This window comes from Mandrillus leucophaeus, unplaced genomic scaffold (assembly GCF_000951045.1).
Source record: "Mandrillus leucophaeus isolate KB7577 unplaced genomic scaffold, Mleu.le_1.0 Scaffold2, whole genome shotgun sequence".
NCBI lineage: Eukaryota > Metazoa > Chordata > Mammalia > Primates > Cercopithecidae > Mandrillus > Mandrillus leucophaeus.
Genome location: NW_012102031.1, coordinates 4,602,295 through 4,614,607, shown reverse-complemented (window position 1 = coordinate 4,614,607; position 12,313 = coordinate 4,602,295). Strand labels below are relative to the sequence as shown.

Genomic DNA, 12,313 nt, shown 5'->3' with positions numbered 1-12,313 from the left:
ACGGGTTCAAGCGATTCTCCTGCCTCAGCCTCCTGAGTAGCTGGGACTGTAGGGGCCCACCACCACACCTGGCAAATTTTTGTATTTTTAGTAGAGACGGAGTTTCACCATGTTGGTCAGCCTGGTTTCGAACTCCTGACCGTCCTGCCTCGGCCTCCCAAAGTGCTGGGGGATTACAGGTATGAGCCACCGCGCTCGGCCCCCATGTTATCCAATTCTGTGAGGGCTGTATGCCTTCCATTGTCTTTGAACTCTTTTATAACTCCGTAAGTTGTAGAGAACTATGAGCAGTGCAAATTGTTTTGTCCAGAGAGATGTAAATCGTGTAAAGTGGAATGCAATTGATTATTTTCCCATAGATATTGACTCATTTTTCATCAATTTATATTTCATTTTGTTAGAGTAGGTAGTTAGGCAGACATGAGCAGGGAAGGAGAGCCCCCCTACCCCACCAGGAATGTAATGCAACCATCAGGTGATGGTCAGGTGGTTGTTAAACTGTCTCTTTAAAATAATAGGCTGGGTGTGGTGGCTCACGCCTGTAATCCCAGCACTTTGGGAGGCTGAGGTGGGCGGATCACTTGACATCAGGAGTTCGAGACCAGCCTGGCCAACATGGTGAAACCCCCTCTCTATTAAAAATACAAAAATTAGCTGGGCATGGTGGTGGGTGCCTGTGATCCCAGTTATTCAGGAGGCTGAGGCAGAAGAATTGCTTGAACCCAGGAGGGGGAGGTTGCAGTGAGCTGAGATGGTGCCACTGCACTCTAGCTTGGGCAAAAGAGGGAGGCTCCATCTCAAAAAAAAAAAAAAAAAAAAGATTATTTCAGTATTCCTTTGATTGACTACAATGTTCATTTGAATCACTGGTTTCCTCCTTAATTCAAGGGTTGAATAAAATCTTTGATACATGTTCATTTTATATTTATTTGCAAGAAAGTCAAGTTTTTAATTTTTTTAAAAATCATACTTTAGCAGGTACTGGACCCTATAGATTGTACAAAAGAGATAGAATCTTTACTTTTAAGATGTCTAACAGGTGAGCTAAGACATATGACTAGATGAAACCATTTAGTTCGACGAAGTACATTTGTTTTTTGGGGTGTTTTTTTGAGACAAAGTCTCTGTTGCCCAGGCTGGAGTGCAGTGGCAGAATCTCGGCTCACTGTAACTTCCCCCTATTGGGTTCAAGCGATTCTCCTGCCTCAGCCTCCTGAGTAGCTGGGATTACAGGCACCCACCACCACGCCCGGCTAATTTTTGTATTTTTAATAGAGACGGAGTTTCGCCATGTTGGCCAGGCTGGTCTTGAGCTCCTGACCTCAGGTGATCCACCTGCATCGGCCTCCCAAAGTGCTGAGATTACAGGCATGAGCCATTGCGCCTGGCCCAATGAAGTACATTTGTCACAAATTTCTAGAGCTTGCCAAAGCTCCATAAAACAGCATTTTGGTGGTGGGCGCCTGTAATCCCAGCTACTCGGGAGACTGAGGCAGGAGAATGGTGTGAACACGGGAGGCGGAGCTTGCAGTGAGCAGAGATTGCGCCAATGCACTCCAGCCTGGGCTACAGAGCGAGACTCCGTCTCAAAAAACAAAAAACATAGCATTTATGGGCCGGGTGCGGTGGCTCACGCCTGTAATCCCAGTACTTTGAGAGGCCAAGGTGGGAGAATCACCTGAAGTCGGGAGTTCAAGACCAGCCTGACCAACATGGAGAAACCCTGTCTCTATTAAAAATACAAAATTAGCAGATGTGGTAGTGCATGCCAGCAATTCCAGCTACTCGGGAGGCTGAGGCAGGAGAATCTATTGCAGTGAGCCAAGATCACTCCATTGCACTCCAGTCTGGACAACAAGGGCGAAACTCCTTCTCAAAAACAAAATCAACAACAGGCCAGGCGCGGTGGCTCATACCTGTAATCCCAGCACTTTGGGAGGCTGAGGCAGGCGGATCACGAGGTCAAGAGATCAAGACTATCCTGGCTAACACAGTGAAACCCCTTCTCTACTAAAAATACAAAAAAATTAGCTGGGCGTGGTGGTGGGTGCCTGAAGTCCCAGCTACTTGGGAGGCTGAGGCAGGAGAATGGCATGAACTGGGAGGCAGAGCTTGCAGTGAGCCGAGATCGCACCACTGCACTCCAGCCTGGGCGACAGAGCGAGACTCCATCTCCAAACAAACAAAACAACAACAACAGCAACAACAACAAAAATGTAGCATTTTTGTATTATAATCTTCAACAGAGACAGATGGTGAAAAACAAAATGGTCGGAACAAAAACCATCTTAGATAGATGGGGGAACTGATTATTTAATATTTATTCAATAATAATACATAATAAGTACTACTGTGATTCATAGCAAACACCAGATTAAGAGCTCATCTGATCTTTAGGGAGCAGCTTTTCCCTCTCTAGGCTGCCCTAGAGTTACTGCAAATCTTTGCTTTGTGGCTTGGGGTTGATCAGTCAGTCACAAATATGACACATCTACCATGTCCCAGGAACTGGGAATACACCGGTGAGGAAGCAAACCCTTAGGATTACTATCTAGAGGGGATGACACCTGTTATACAAATCATTACCAATAAAATGAAAGTAAGTTCCTTGAGGGCATGAACTAGTCTTTTTGTTTTGTTCACTGCTTTATCCCAAGAACCTAGAACAGCTAACATGTAGTAGTTTTTCTCTGTAAAAATTTATTAAATCTGTAATTCTTTATTTTTTTAAATTTTGTATTTTTTATTTTTTTAAGACAGAGTTTTGCTCTGTTGCCCAGGCTGGAGTGCAGTGCCACGATCTTGGCTCACTGCAACCTCCGCCTCCCGGGTTCAAGCAATTCTCCTGCCTCAGCCTACTGAGTAGTTGGGATTACAGGCGCCTGCCACCACGTCCGGCTAATTTTTGTAGTTTTAGTAGAGATGGTGTTCCACCATGTTGGCCAGGCTGGTCTCAAACTCCTGGCCTCAGGTGATCCGCCCACCTTGGCCTCCCAAAGTACTAGGATTACAGGTGTGAGCCACTGTGCCGGGCCAAAATCTGTAATTCTTAATTAAACACATAAAGTGCTGAGAAAGAATATAGCATATAATATACTGAGTAACCTAGACTGTAAGGGTTAGGGAAAGGTTCCCCGAAAAAGTGATGTTTAAACTGAAACCTGAAAAACAAATGGAGTTAACTTGGCAAAAATACTTGATACTTACCTTGCACTTACTACATTTTAATTGGAATTGATGATTTCATTATCTAGGTGTATGCTTTGAAAGGTCAGGGAGCAAGTCAACGTGTCAATAGAATTCCTCAATCCCTAGTACCTAGCACACAGTAGGGACTTCCCAATAAATTGAATACTTTTTTTATAAGGAAATTCAAACACACAGCATCTGCCAGTAATAATTATAGCCTTGCGGTGGCTCACACCTATAGTCCCAACACTTTGGGTGGCCAAGGTGGGAGAATTGCTTGAGCCTAGGAGTTTGAGACCAGCTTGGGCAACATGGCAAAACCCCGTCTCTACACACACACACACACACACACACACACACACACACACACACACAAAGAATAAAAAAAAAATTACCTATCATAAATCTTGGCAATTCTGAGCTCTCCTCTTCCCTTTCGCAAGCTTATTCTTGTTGTTGAAGCATGAGCCAGAATGTGTCCCCCAATGGGTTTTTTGGGATCTGCCTGAAAGCTGAATTAATAAAATACCTTTTCAGGTTTCATCATATGGACTATATATGGCAATATCTGCCATTACAAGGCAACCTTTCTGTGGTGGATGTCAGGAGTTGGAGTAAGTGTATATTCTAAACAAGCAGAGGCTTGTTCATAAACTAAGGAGTGGGGTGAGTTTTGGAGCTGCTATATACCTCATCTAGTCTAGGTTTCTGAGATTTCTATGATAGTTTATATTTTGTTTGACTTTTTCCTTTTTTTTTGAGATGGAGTCTAGCTCTGTTGCCCAGGCTGGAGTGCAGTGGTGTGCTCTCGCTCACTGCAACCTCTGCCTCCTGGGTTCAAGAAATTCTCCTGCCTCAGCCTCCCAGGTAGCTGGGATTACAGGCACCCACCACCATGCCCAGCTAATTTTTTGCATTTTTAGTAGAGCCAAGGTTTCACTGTGTTGGCCAGGCTGGTCTTGAACTCCTGACCTCATGATCTGCCTGCCTCGGCCTCCCAAAGTGCTGGGGTTACAAGCGCAAGCCACCACGCCCAGCCTGACTTTTAAAAATGAGATTACTGGCCGGGTGAGGTGGCTCACGCCTGTAACCCCACCACTTTGGGAGGCCGAGGCGGGCGGATCACCTGAGGTTGGGAGTTCAAGATCAGCTTGACCAACATGGAGAAACCCTGTCTCTACCAAAAATACAAAATTAGCTGGGTGTGGTGGCACATGCCTGTAATCCCAGCTACTCAGGAGGCTGAGGCAGGAGAATCGCTTGAACCTGGGAGGTGGAGGTTGTGGTGAGCCGAGATCGCGCCATTGCACTCCAGCCTGGGTAACAAAAGCGAGACTCCGTCTCAAAAAATAAATAAATAAATAAATAAATAAATAAATAAATAAATAAATAATAAAGCACACTACATGGTAATTTTAAATGTATGGGTCTTATTCCCCAACTATACTCTAAATCTCTGTTCATCTTTGAAACTCCAGTGCCTGGAAAAGTGCCTATACTATACAGGGCACTCCATAAATATTGTGGAATAAATACAGAGATGACAATTTGGGACTCCCTAGTCTAGGTCCTTCTTGGACACAGATTTGTGTCATATCTTCAAAACTGCAATTCAGGGAACTTTTGAAGAGTGTTCTGACAGAGGCAAATATGAAAGAAGATAGATTCCCCCAGTTGAAGCACCATGCCTCCCATGCCATTATAGATAACCTAAACAAAACTGGGAAGCTAGAGCTTCTAGATGTGTAGTCATGATTTTTCTTCTTAGCAAACTATTGTTCGCTGTTACTAGTGTGGTACCCGATGTGCAAAAAAGAAGAGAGACAATTGCTTGTCATTACTGTAGGTGAAGAGCCTGAATGTTAAGAACACTATTTCCAAAAGGAGATGATTTTGAATCACCCAAATGGGGAAATAAATTATAGCATTTGCAAAAGGGCAAAGAAAACATATAGGAATGAGGCTGGGCACAGTGGCTCACGCCTGTAATCCCAGCCCTTTGGGAGGCTGCGGCAGGTGGATCCCTTGAACCCAGGAGTTCAAGACCAGTCTGGACAACATGGTAAAACCCCATCTCTACAAAAAAATACAAAAATTAGCTGGGCAGGGTGGTGCGTGCCTGTAGTCCTGGCTACTCAGGAGGCTGACGCAGGAAGATCTCTCGAGTCCAGGAAGTTGAGGCTGCGGTGAGTCGTGATTGTGCCACTGCACTCCAGTCACTCCAGCCTGGGTGACAGAGCAAGACCCTGTCCCAAAAGTAAAATAAAATACACAAAATAAAAGAAAAAAAAAGAAAAGAAAGATATTATGGGGATAAAAAAGTCTTAACAAATGATTCATAAACTAAGAAGTTATACTTAATCAAAATAGGCTGTGACATAGCAGCCTTAGCTCCAGGAGAATATCAAGCCAATTCAAATTTTGTTTGTTTGATATAATCCATAGGTTAAAAAGAAAGGAAAACAAACAAATTTTGTTTGTTCCACTAAGGTGTTCGGGATTTTGTGTCAAATTTATGGATTTTTTTTTTTTTTTTTTGAGACGGAGTCTTGCTCTGTTGCCCAGGCTGGAGTGCAGTGCCGTGATCGCGGCTCACTGCAATCGCCACCTCCCGGGTTCAAGTGATTCTCCTGGCTTAGCCTCCTGAGTAGCTAGTAGTAGATTACAGGCGCACGCCACCACGCCCGGCTAATTTTTGTATTTTTAGTAGAGATGGGGTTTCACCATGTTAGTCAGGCTGGTCTTGAACTACCTGACCTCATGATCTGCCCGCCTCAGCCTCCCAAAGTGCTGGGATTACAGGCATGAGCCACGACCACGCCTGGCCAAATTTATGGCTCTTAACCTTTCTTGTAGGTCACTAACACTTTGATAATTTAATAAAAACGTTCCCCCCCCAAAAAAAGGCACATATACACACATACAAAAATTTTTGTGTAAGTCTAGGAAATTCATAACCCCTTCTCTGGTGTACATGGGTATTAATAATAATAATAATAATAATAACAACAACAACAACTAAGATTTACTGAGTCCTTGCTATGTGGCAGACATTCTTCTAAGTCATCACATTTTTCCCTTTGCTTGAATTCCATATCTAGTAAATAATTTCAGATCAAAATTTGGATTCCTATTGAGGTCTACTTACAGGGAGAGAATGTGCTGGTCACATGAATCTCGAATGTAGTTACATTTTCATTATCAATAAACTGGCCCCCTGGTTCTTCATTCAGTCTCATGAGCTTGATTAATATGTGTCTGCTCCCAAGAAACAGATTGGTTCTTAGTAGGCTGACCAAATCAAACCTCTGCCTGCAAGGCTCAGGGCTCTGGACTATGGTCAATTCACTGGAAAAATGGATACATCCCTGCAAAACCTCTCAGGTGACAGCATACCAGCCATTCCCCAGGTAGAAGCAGTCCTGATATACTGTGTGTTGTATGAGCTCTGGAGTTAGACCTGGGTTCAAATTCTGGCTTTTTAGCCATATGACTTGAAGAAAATTGTTTAACCATTCTAAATCTCTGTTTCTTCTTTTGTTATTTTTTTTTTTAGACGGCATCTTTCTCTGCCGCCCAGGCTAGAGTTCAGTGCCAGGATCTCAGCTCACTGCAGCCTCAGCCTCCCGAGTTCAAGCGATTCTCCTGCCTCAGCCTCTGGAGTAGCTGGGACTACAGGCACCTGCCATCATGCCCAGCTAATTTTTGTGTTTTCAGAATAGAGATGGGGTTTTGCCATGTTAGTCAGGCTGGTCTTGAACTCCTGACCTCAGGTGATCTGCCTGCCTCAGCCTCCCAAAGTGCTGGGATTACAGGTGTGAGTCACCATGCCTGGCCTTATTTCTTCATTTTTAATGGGGGATAATAACTGTAATAGTTGTAAAATAAAATGAAATAATTCGGGTAAGGCATAAGTTCAGTGACTACAATTATTTACCTGCTTTCCTAATCCTGACTTAAACATTTATTACCTATATTACCTTGGGCTACCTTTATGAACCTCAGTTTCTTTCACTATAAAATGAGAATAAAAAGACTTTACCTCTTAGGGCATTGTGAGGATTCAAGATATATTGAATCTTTTTTTTTTTTTTTTGAGACAGAGTCCACTCTGTTACCCAGGCTAGAGTGCAGTGTCATGATCTCGGCTCATTGCAAACTCCACTACCCAGGCTGAAGTGATTCTCCTGCCTCAGCCTCCTGAGTAGCTGGGATTGCAGGTGTGTGCCACCACACTGAGCTAAATTTTTTGTATTTTTAGGATGTGAAGTTTCACCATGTTGGCCAGGATGGTCTCAAACTCCTGACCTTAAATGATCCGCCTGCCTTAGCCTCCCAAAGTGCTGGGATTACAGGTGTGAGCCACTGCACCCGGCCTGAATCTCGAATAGTATACATAAAAGCCTCCTATGTGCCAGGAACTGTACCTGTTCACTTACATACGTTTGTTCTATCCTTACGGCAATCTTGGCACATAAGAGATCCTCGATAAAGGATAATTATTGGCTGGGCACAGTGGCTCACACTTGTAATCCCAGCACATTGGGAGGCCAAGGTGGGCAGATCGCTTGTTTGATCCCTTGCAGGCCCACGAGTTTGAGACTAGGCTGGCAACAGGGTGAAACCCTGTCTCTACAAAAAATACAAAAAATGAGCTCGGTGTGGTGGCATGTGCCTGGTTCTGTGCTGTCTTGGAGGCTGAGGTGGGAGGATCGCTTGAGCCTGGGAGTCCAAGGCTGCAGTGAGCTAAGATCATGCCACTGCACTCCAGCCTGGGCAACAGAGACCCTGTCTCAAAAATTAAACTAAACTAAACTAAACTAAACTAAAATAATACATAGGATAACTATTATTTAACTAAACAATTCAGCTAAAACAGTCACTCTGTCAGTGAAAAGTAGACCAGGAAACTTTTCTTTAAGTTTCTTTGAACTTCCTGACTCTGACAGCAGTTATAACCAAGTCTTGAGGTGAAGTACAAGAAGGTGTAATAGCATTCCACATTCTTTTAGAGGGCTTTAATTTTCTTCTATTTCTGACCAAGCAAAAACAGCTTCAGAAAACCACCCACAACCCTCCTTGAGCCTATTGTCTTATTTCCTCTTCTTTTATATTTTCTTCTCTTCTTCTCTCTTCCTTTTGTCAGGGAACTGGGGAGTATGGCGAGGAGGAGGAAGAGATGGAGGTGGATATTAGTAATAAAGAGGGGATGAGAATATTTCATTTCTCCCCCTCTGGTTGAACAGGATATGGCATATTACCTTGTTGAGGGTAAGACCCAAAACAGCCTGACCTGGCAATGTCAAATTAGGATGCTGGAGTCATGAAACATATAGAGTTATGGTATAGGATGGGGAGGATGGTACAGTGAGGTTCAAGTAGCATTAACTTTGATGTCAAAGATACCTGGGTTCGAATCCTGTCTCCCACATTCTTAAATTCTGGGATTGGGCAAGCACTAAGTATTCTGAGCCTCTGTTTCCACCTTTATAAATTAGGAATAATCATCATGCCTACCTTAAATACTGATTGGAGTGTGGATCTTGAGGGGCATGAGCAAGGGCAAACTTGAGGGACAATAAGTACTCCTGGTGCTTTTTACTTGCTAAGGAGTGAGGTTACAAATGGCATTTTCGAGAAGTGGTCCATTGAGGAGAGAAAGATTGAACTTGCCCAAGAATGAGGAGGCTTTTTTTGAGATGGAGCCTTGCTCTGTCACCCAGGCTAGAGTGCAGTGGCAGGATCTCGGCTCACTGCAACCTCTGCCTCCTGGGTTCAAGCAATTCTCCCTGCCTTAGCCTCCCAAGTAGCTGGATTACAGGAACCGCCACCACACCAGGCTAATTTTTGTATTTTTAGTAAAGATGCAGTTTCGCCATGTTGGCCAGGCTGGTGTTGAACTCCTGACCTCAGGTGATCCACCTGCCTCAGCCTCCCAAAGTGCTGGGATTACAGTTGTGAGCCATGCCTGGCAGGGGAGGCTTTGAGATTTTGGGAAGACGGGGGAAAGGGGAGTACCGCCAAAGGAGAAGAATTTTGAGGAAAGAGAAGAGATGGTTAAAAAAAAAAAAAGGACATGCTTAAGAAGTTTTATTAAGTAATTCTCCCCTCTGTCTTCTTCCAAAATATGCAGAAAAATATATACTTTTTTCAACATTTTAAAGATGGAATTCTGGGTTCTTTTTTTGGTGGGGAGGTGAGATGGGGAGGGATTCAACAACATACTGAGATTGGTTTCACAAAAACAACAGGGAGCCTCCAAGGAGGCTGTGAGTTACATTGGGTCACATGATAATTAGATAAGATGATGCATAAAAGCACCTGGCACATGGTAAGTAATCAATAAATATAAATTAATTTTGAGAGGGAGGAAAATGAAGTTCCAATAGTTCAAATCACTTGCACAAGGTCACCATGCTAGTGACCCTGGTTTAATGTTTTTTCTCTAATCATGTTGCCTCTAATTTATGCTAATGATGTTGGATCAGAAGGTGACATCCTTAGGACAGGTGTGGTGGCTCACACCTCTAATGCCAGCACTTTGGGAGGCCAAGGCAGGCGGATCGCCTGAGGTCAGGAGTTCAAGACCAGCCTGGCCAACATGGTGAAACCCTGTCTCTACTAAAAATACAAAAATTAGCCAGGTGTGGTGGAGTGCTCCTGTAATCCCAGTTACTCAGGAGGCTGAGGCAGGAGAATCTCTTGAACCTGGGAGGTGGAGGTTGCAGTGAGCCAAGATCATGCCACTGCACTCTAGCCTGGGCAACAACAAACAAACAAAAAGAAGGTGACATCCTTAAGAGAATAAACTGACTGTACATTTATAAGACTGCCAGTGTTCTAAGGTGACTTTTTGTTTTCCTAAAACAAATACACAAATGAAGTAGGTGGCAACATCACGGTCTTATTTGTTGCTCATCTTGTTATTTGCCCCAGTGTGAGACTTTATGGGATGATACTTTGACTTTTTATCTCCAAGTCTTCATCAACTAGATCATTACAGTTCTAAAGTCTGTATTTGTAAGCCTCATCTAGGAGCTACTCCTCTTGCTGTATTGTATGGCAGCTCCTTGCCTCTATAACTTCGTTCCTTTTTAATACAATGTGCAATCAAGTATAATACATGGGATATAACCCTCAATTACTGTCAGGGTACTTGCGGACTCATACCAATTATAGTGATATTTCCCTGACAGGCCCCAGAGGAGCTGCAGCTTGGAGTTTCCCAACACTGAGAAACAAAGATATTTTCTTTATGGGAGGTTTCCTAATAGCATTTAAAATCTTTTAGTTTAAAATTGTCCTTTTTTTCCCCCATTTAGCTGTGGCAACTTTTATGCTTTATATAAAGACAAGCATTTAATTTGTATTGTTATAATTTAATATACTTTATTAACATACCAATTATAGTGAACCTTGTTTCCTAACAATTCAGCTAGGTGGAGGAGATGATGTTTCAGAGTTGACTTACCCAGTAAAAATACTAGCCTTTGTTACTTTGTCTAGCACTTTACTTAGCTTCTTCATTTTCAGTCTCCTCCCCATTCCAACTCCCTCTTCAATTATCTGTCACCTCTCCATTTCTTTCATTGTCTTATTGGAATTAATTCAAAATTGTTTTACTCTTTTTGAAACTTTCTACAAATATAAGAAAAATAACCCCTATCTGACCTAATTTCCACTGATTTCCTTTGCCTTCTAACTCTAGAGTGACAGTTTTGGCCTCTTCAATGCTCCCTCCCGACACCTGAAGAAAGAACATTGCTCTTTAACTTGTACTGTTTTATTTGAATGCAACCCACTTCCTCCCTCTGAGCCAATGAGTCATTTTCTCTTTTTAAAGTCAGCCTTAAAAATCTTCCATTTCTCTTCGGTTTAAAATTATTCTCTTTGTGAAGCACTTCATGTCCTGTGTATGAAAGTCACCCCATAAAACAGATGATTGCCTTAACCACTCAACGACTATACTATAGACACTATAGACAATGTGTGACTTACCAAGACTAAACTTTTGAGTTGAACGGACATCATTTATTTTCCTTCTTTCTTTTTTTTATTTTTGAGACAGAGTCTCACTCTGTCACCCAGGCTGAAGTGCAGGGGTGAGATCTCAGCTCACTGTAACCTCCCCTGCCGGGTTCAAACCATTCTTCTGCCTCAGCCTCCTGAGTAGCTGGGATTACAGGCACACGTCTTTACACCCGGCTAATTTTTATATTTTTAGTAGAGATGGGGTTTCGCCATGTTGGCCAGGCTGGTCTCGATCTCTTGACCTCGTGATCCACCTGCCTTTGTCTCCCAAAGTGCTGGATTACAGGAGTGAGCCACCGCACCCAGCCACAATAATTTTTTTTTTTGAAACAGCTTCTCACTCTCTTGCCCAGGCTGGAGTGTAGTGGTGCAAACATGGCTCACTGCAGCCTTGACCTCCCAGGCTCAAGCAATCCTCCCGCCTCAGCCTCCTCGCAAGTAGCTAGGACTACAGGCATTTGCCACCATGCTTGGCCAATTTTTTTATTTTTTGTAGAGATAAGGTCTCTCTATGTTGCCCAGGCTCCTGGGCTCAAGCAGTCCTTCTGCCTCAGCCTCCCAAAGTGCTGGGATTACAGGTGTGAGCTACCATGCTTGGCCGAGGCCAGGATTTTTGTCTTTTTTGTTCACTAGTGAATTCTCAGAATATTGTTACATAGTAGATTTTCAATAAATATTCATTGAGTGAATAAATGATTGATTTCCCCTCCTCAATCTTTTAAATTGCTTAATACCATCTGAGTAGTTAATATTTTTCATAAGAATCTCTTGTAACTAAGTAGAAAATACTTATAAAATGGTCTTGAGGCCAAGCGCGGTGGCTCATGCTTGTAATCCCAGCACTTTGGGAGGCTAAGGCGGACGGATCACGAGGTCAGGAGATTGAGACTATCCTGGCTAACTCGGTGAAACCCCGTCTCTACTAAAAACACAAAAAATTAGCCTGGCGTGGTGGCAGGCACCTGTAGTTCCAGCTATTAGGGAGGCTGAGGTGAGAGAATGGCGTGAACCCGGGAGGCGGAGCCGAGATCGTGCCATTGCACTCCAGCCTGAGTGACAGAGCGAGACTCCGTCTCAAAAAAAAAAAAAAAAA

General features: G+C 43.3%; 1 protein-coding gene across 1 annotated transcript in view; it reads right to left on the bottom strand.

The window, feature by feature from the left end:
- Positions 1-12,313, bottom strand: part of DMC1 (DNA meiotic recombinase 1) — a 69,908-nt gene that overhangs the window by 1,242 nt on the left and 56,353 nt on the right. The window contains 1 exon segment of the mRNA XM_011979126.1: positions 3,585-3,701. Coding sequence (XP_011834516.1) covers positions 3,585-3,701 — 117 coding nt within the window.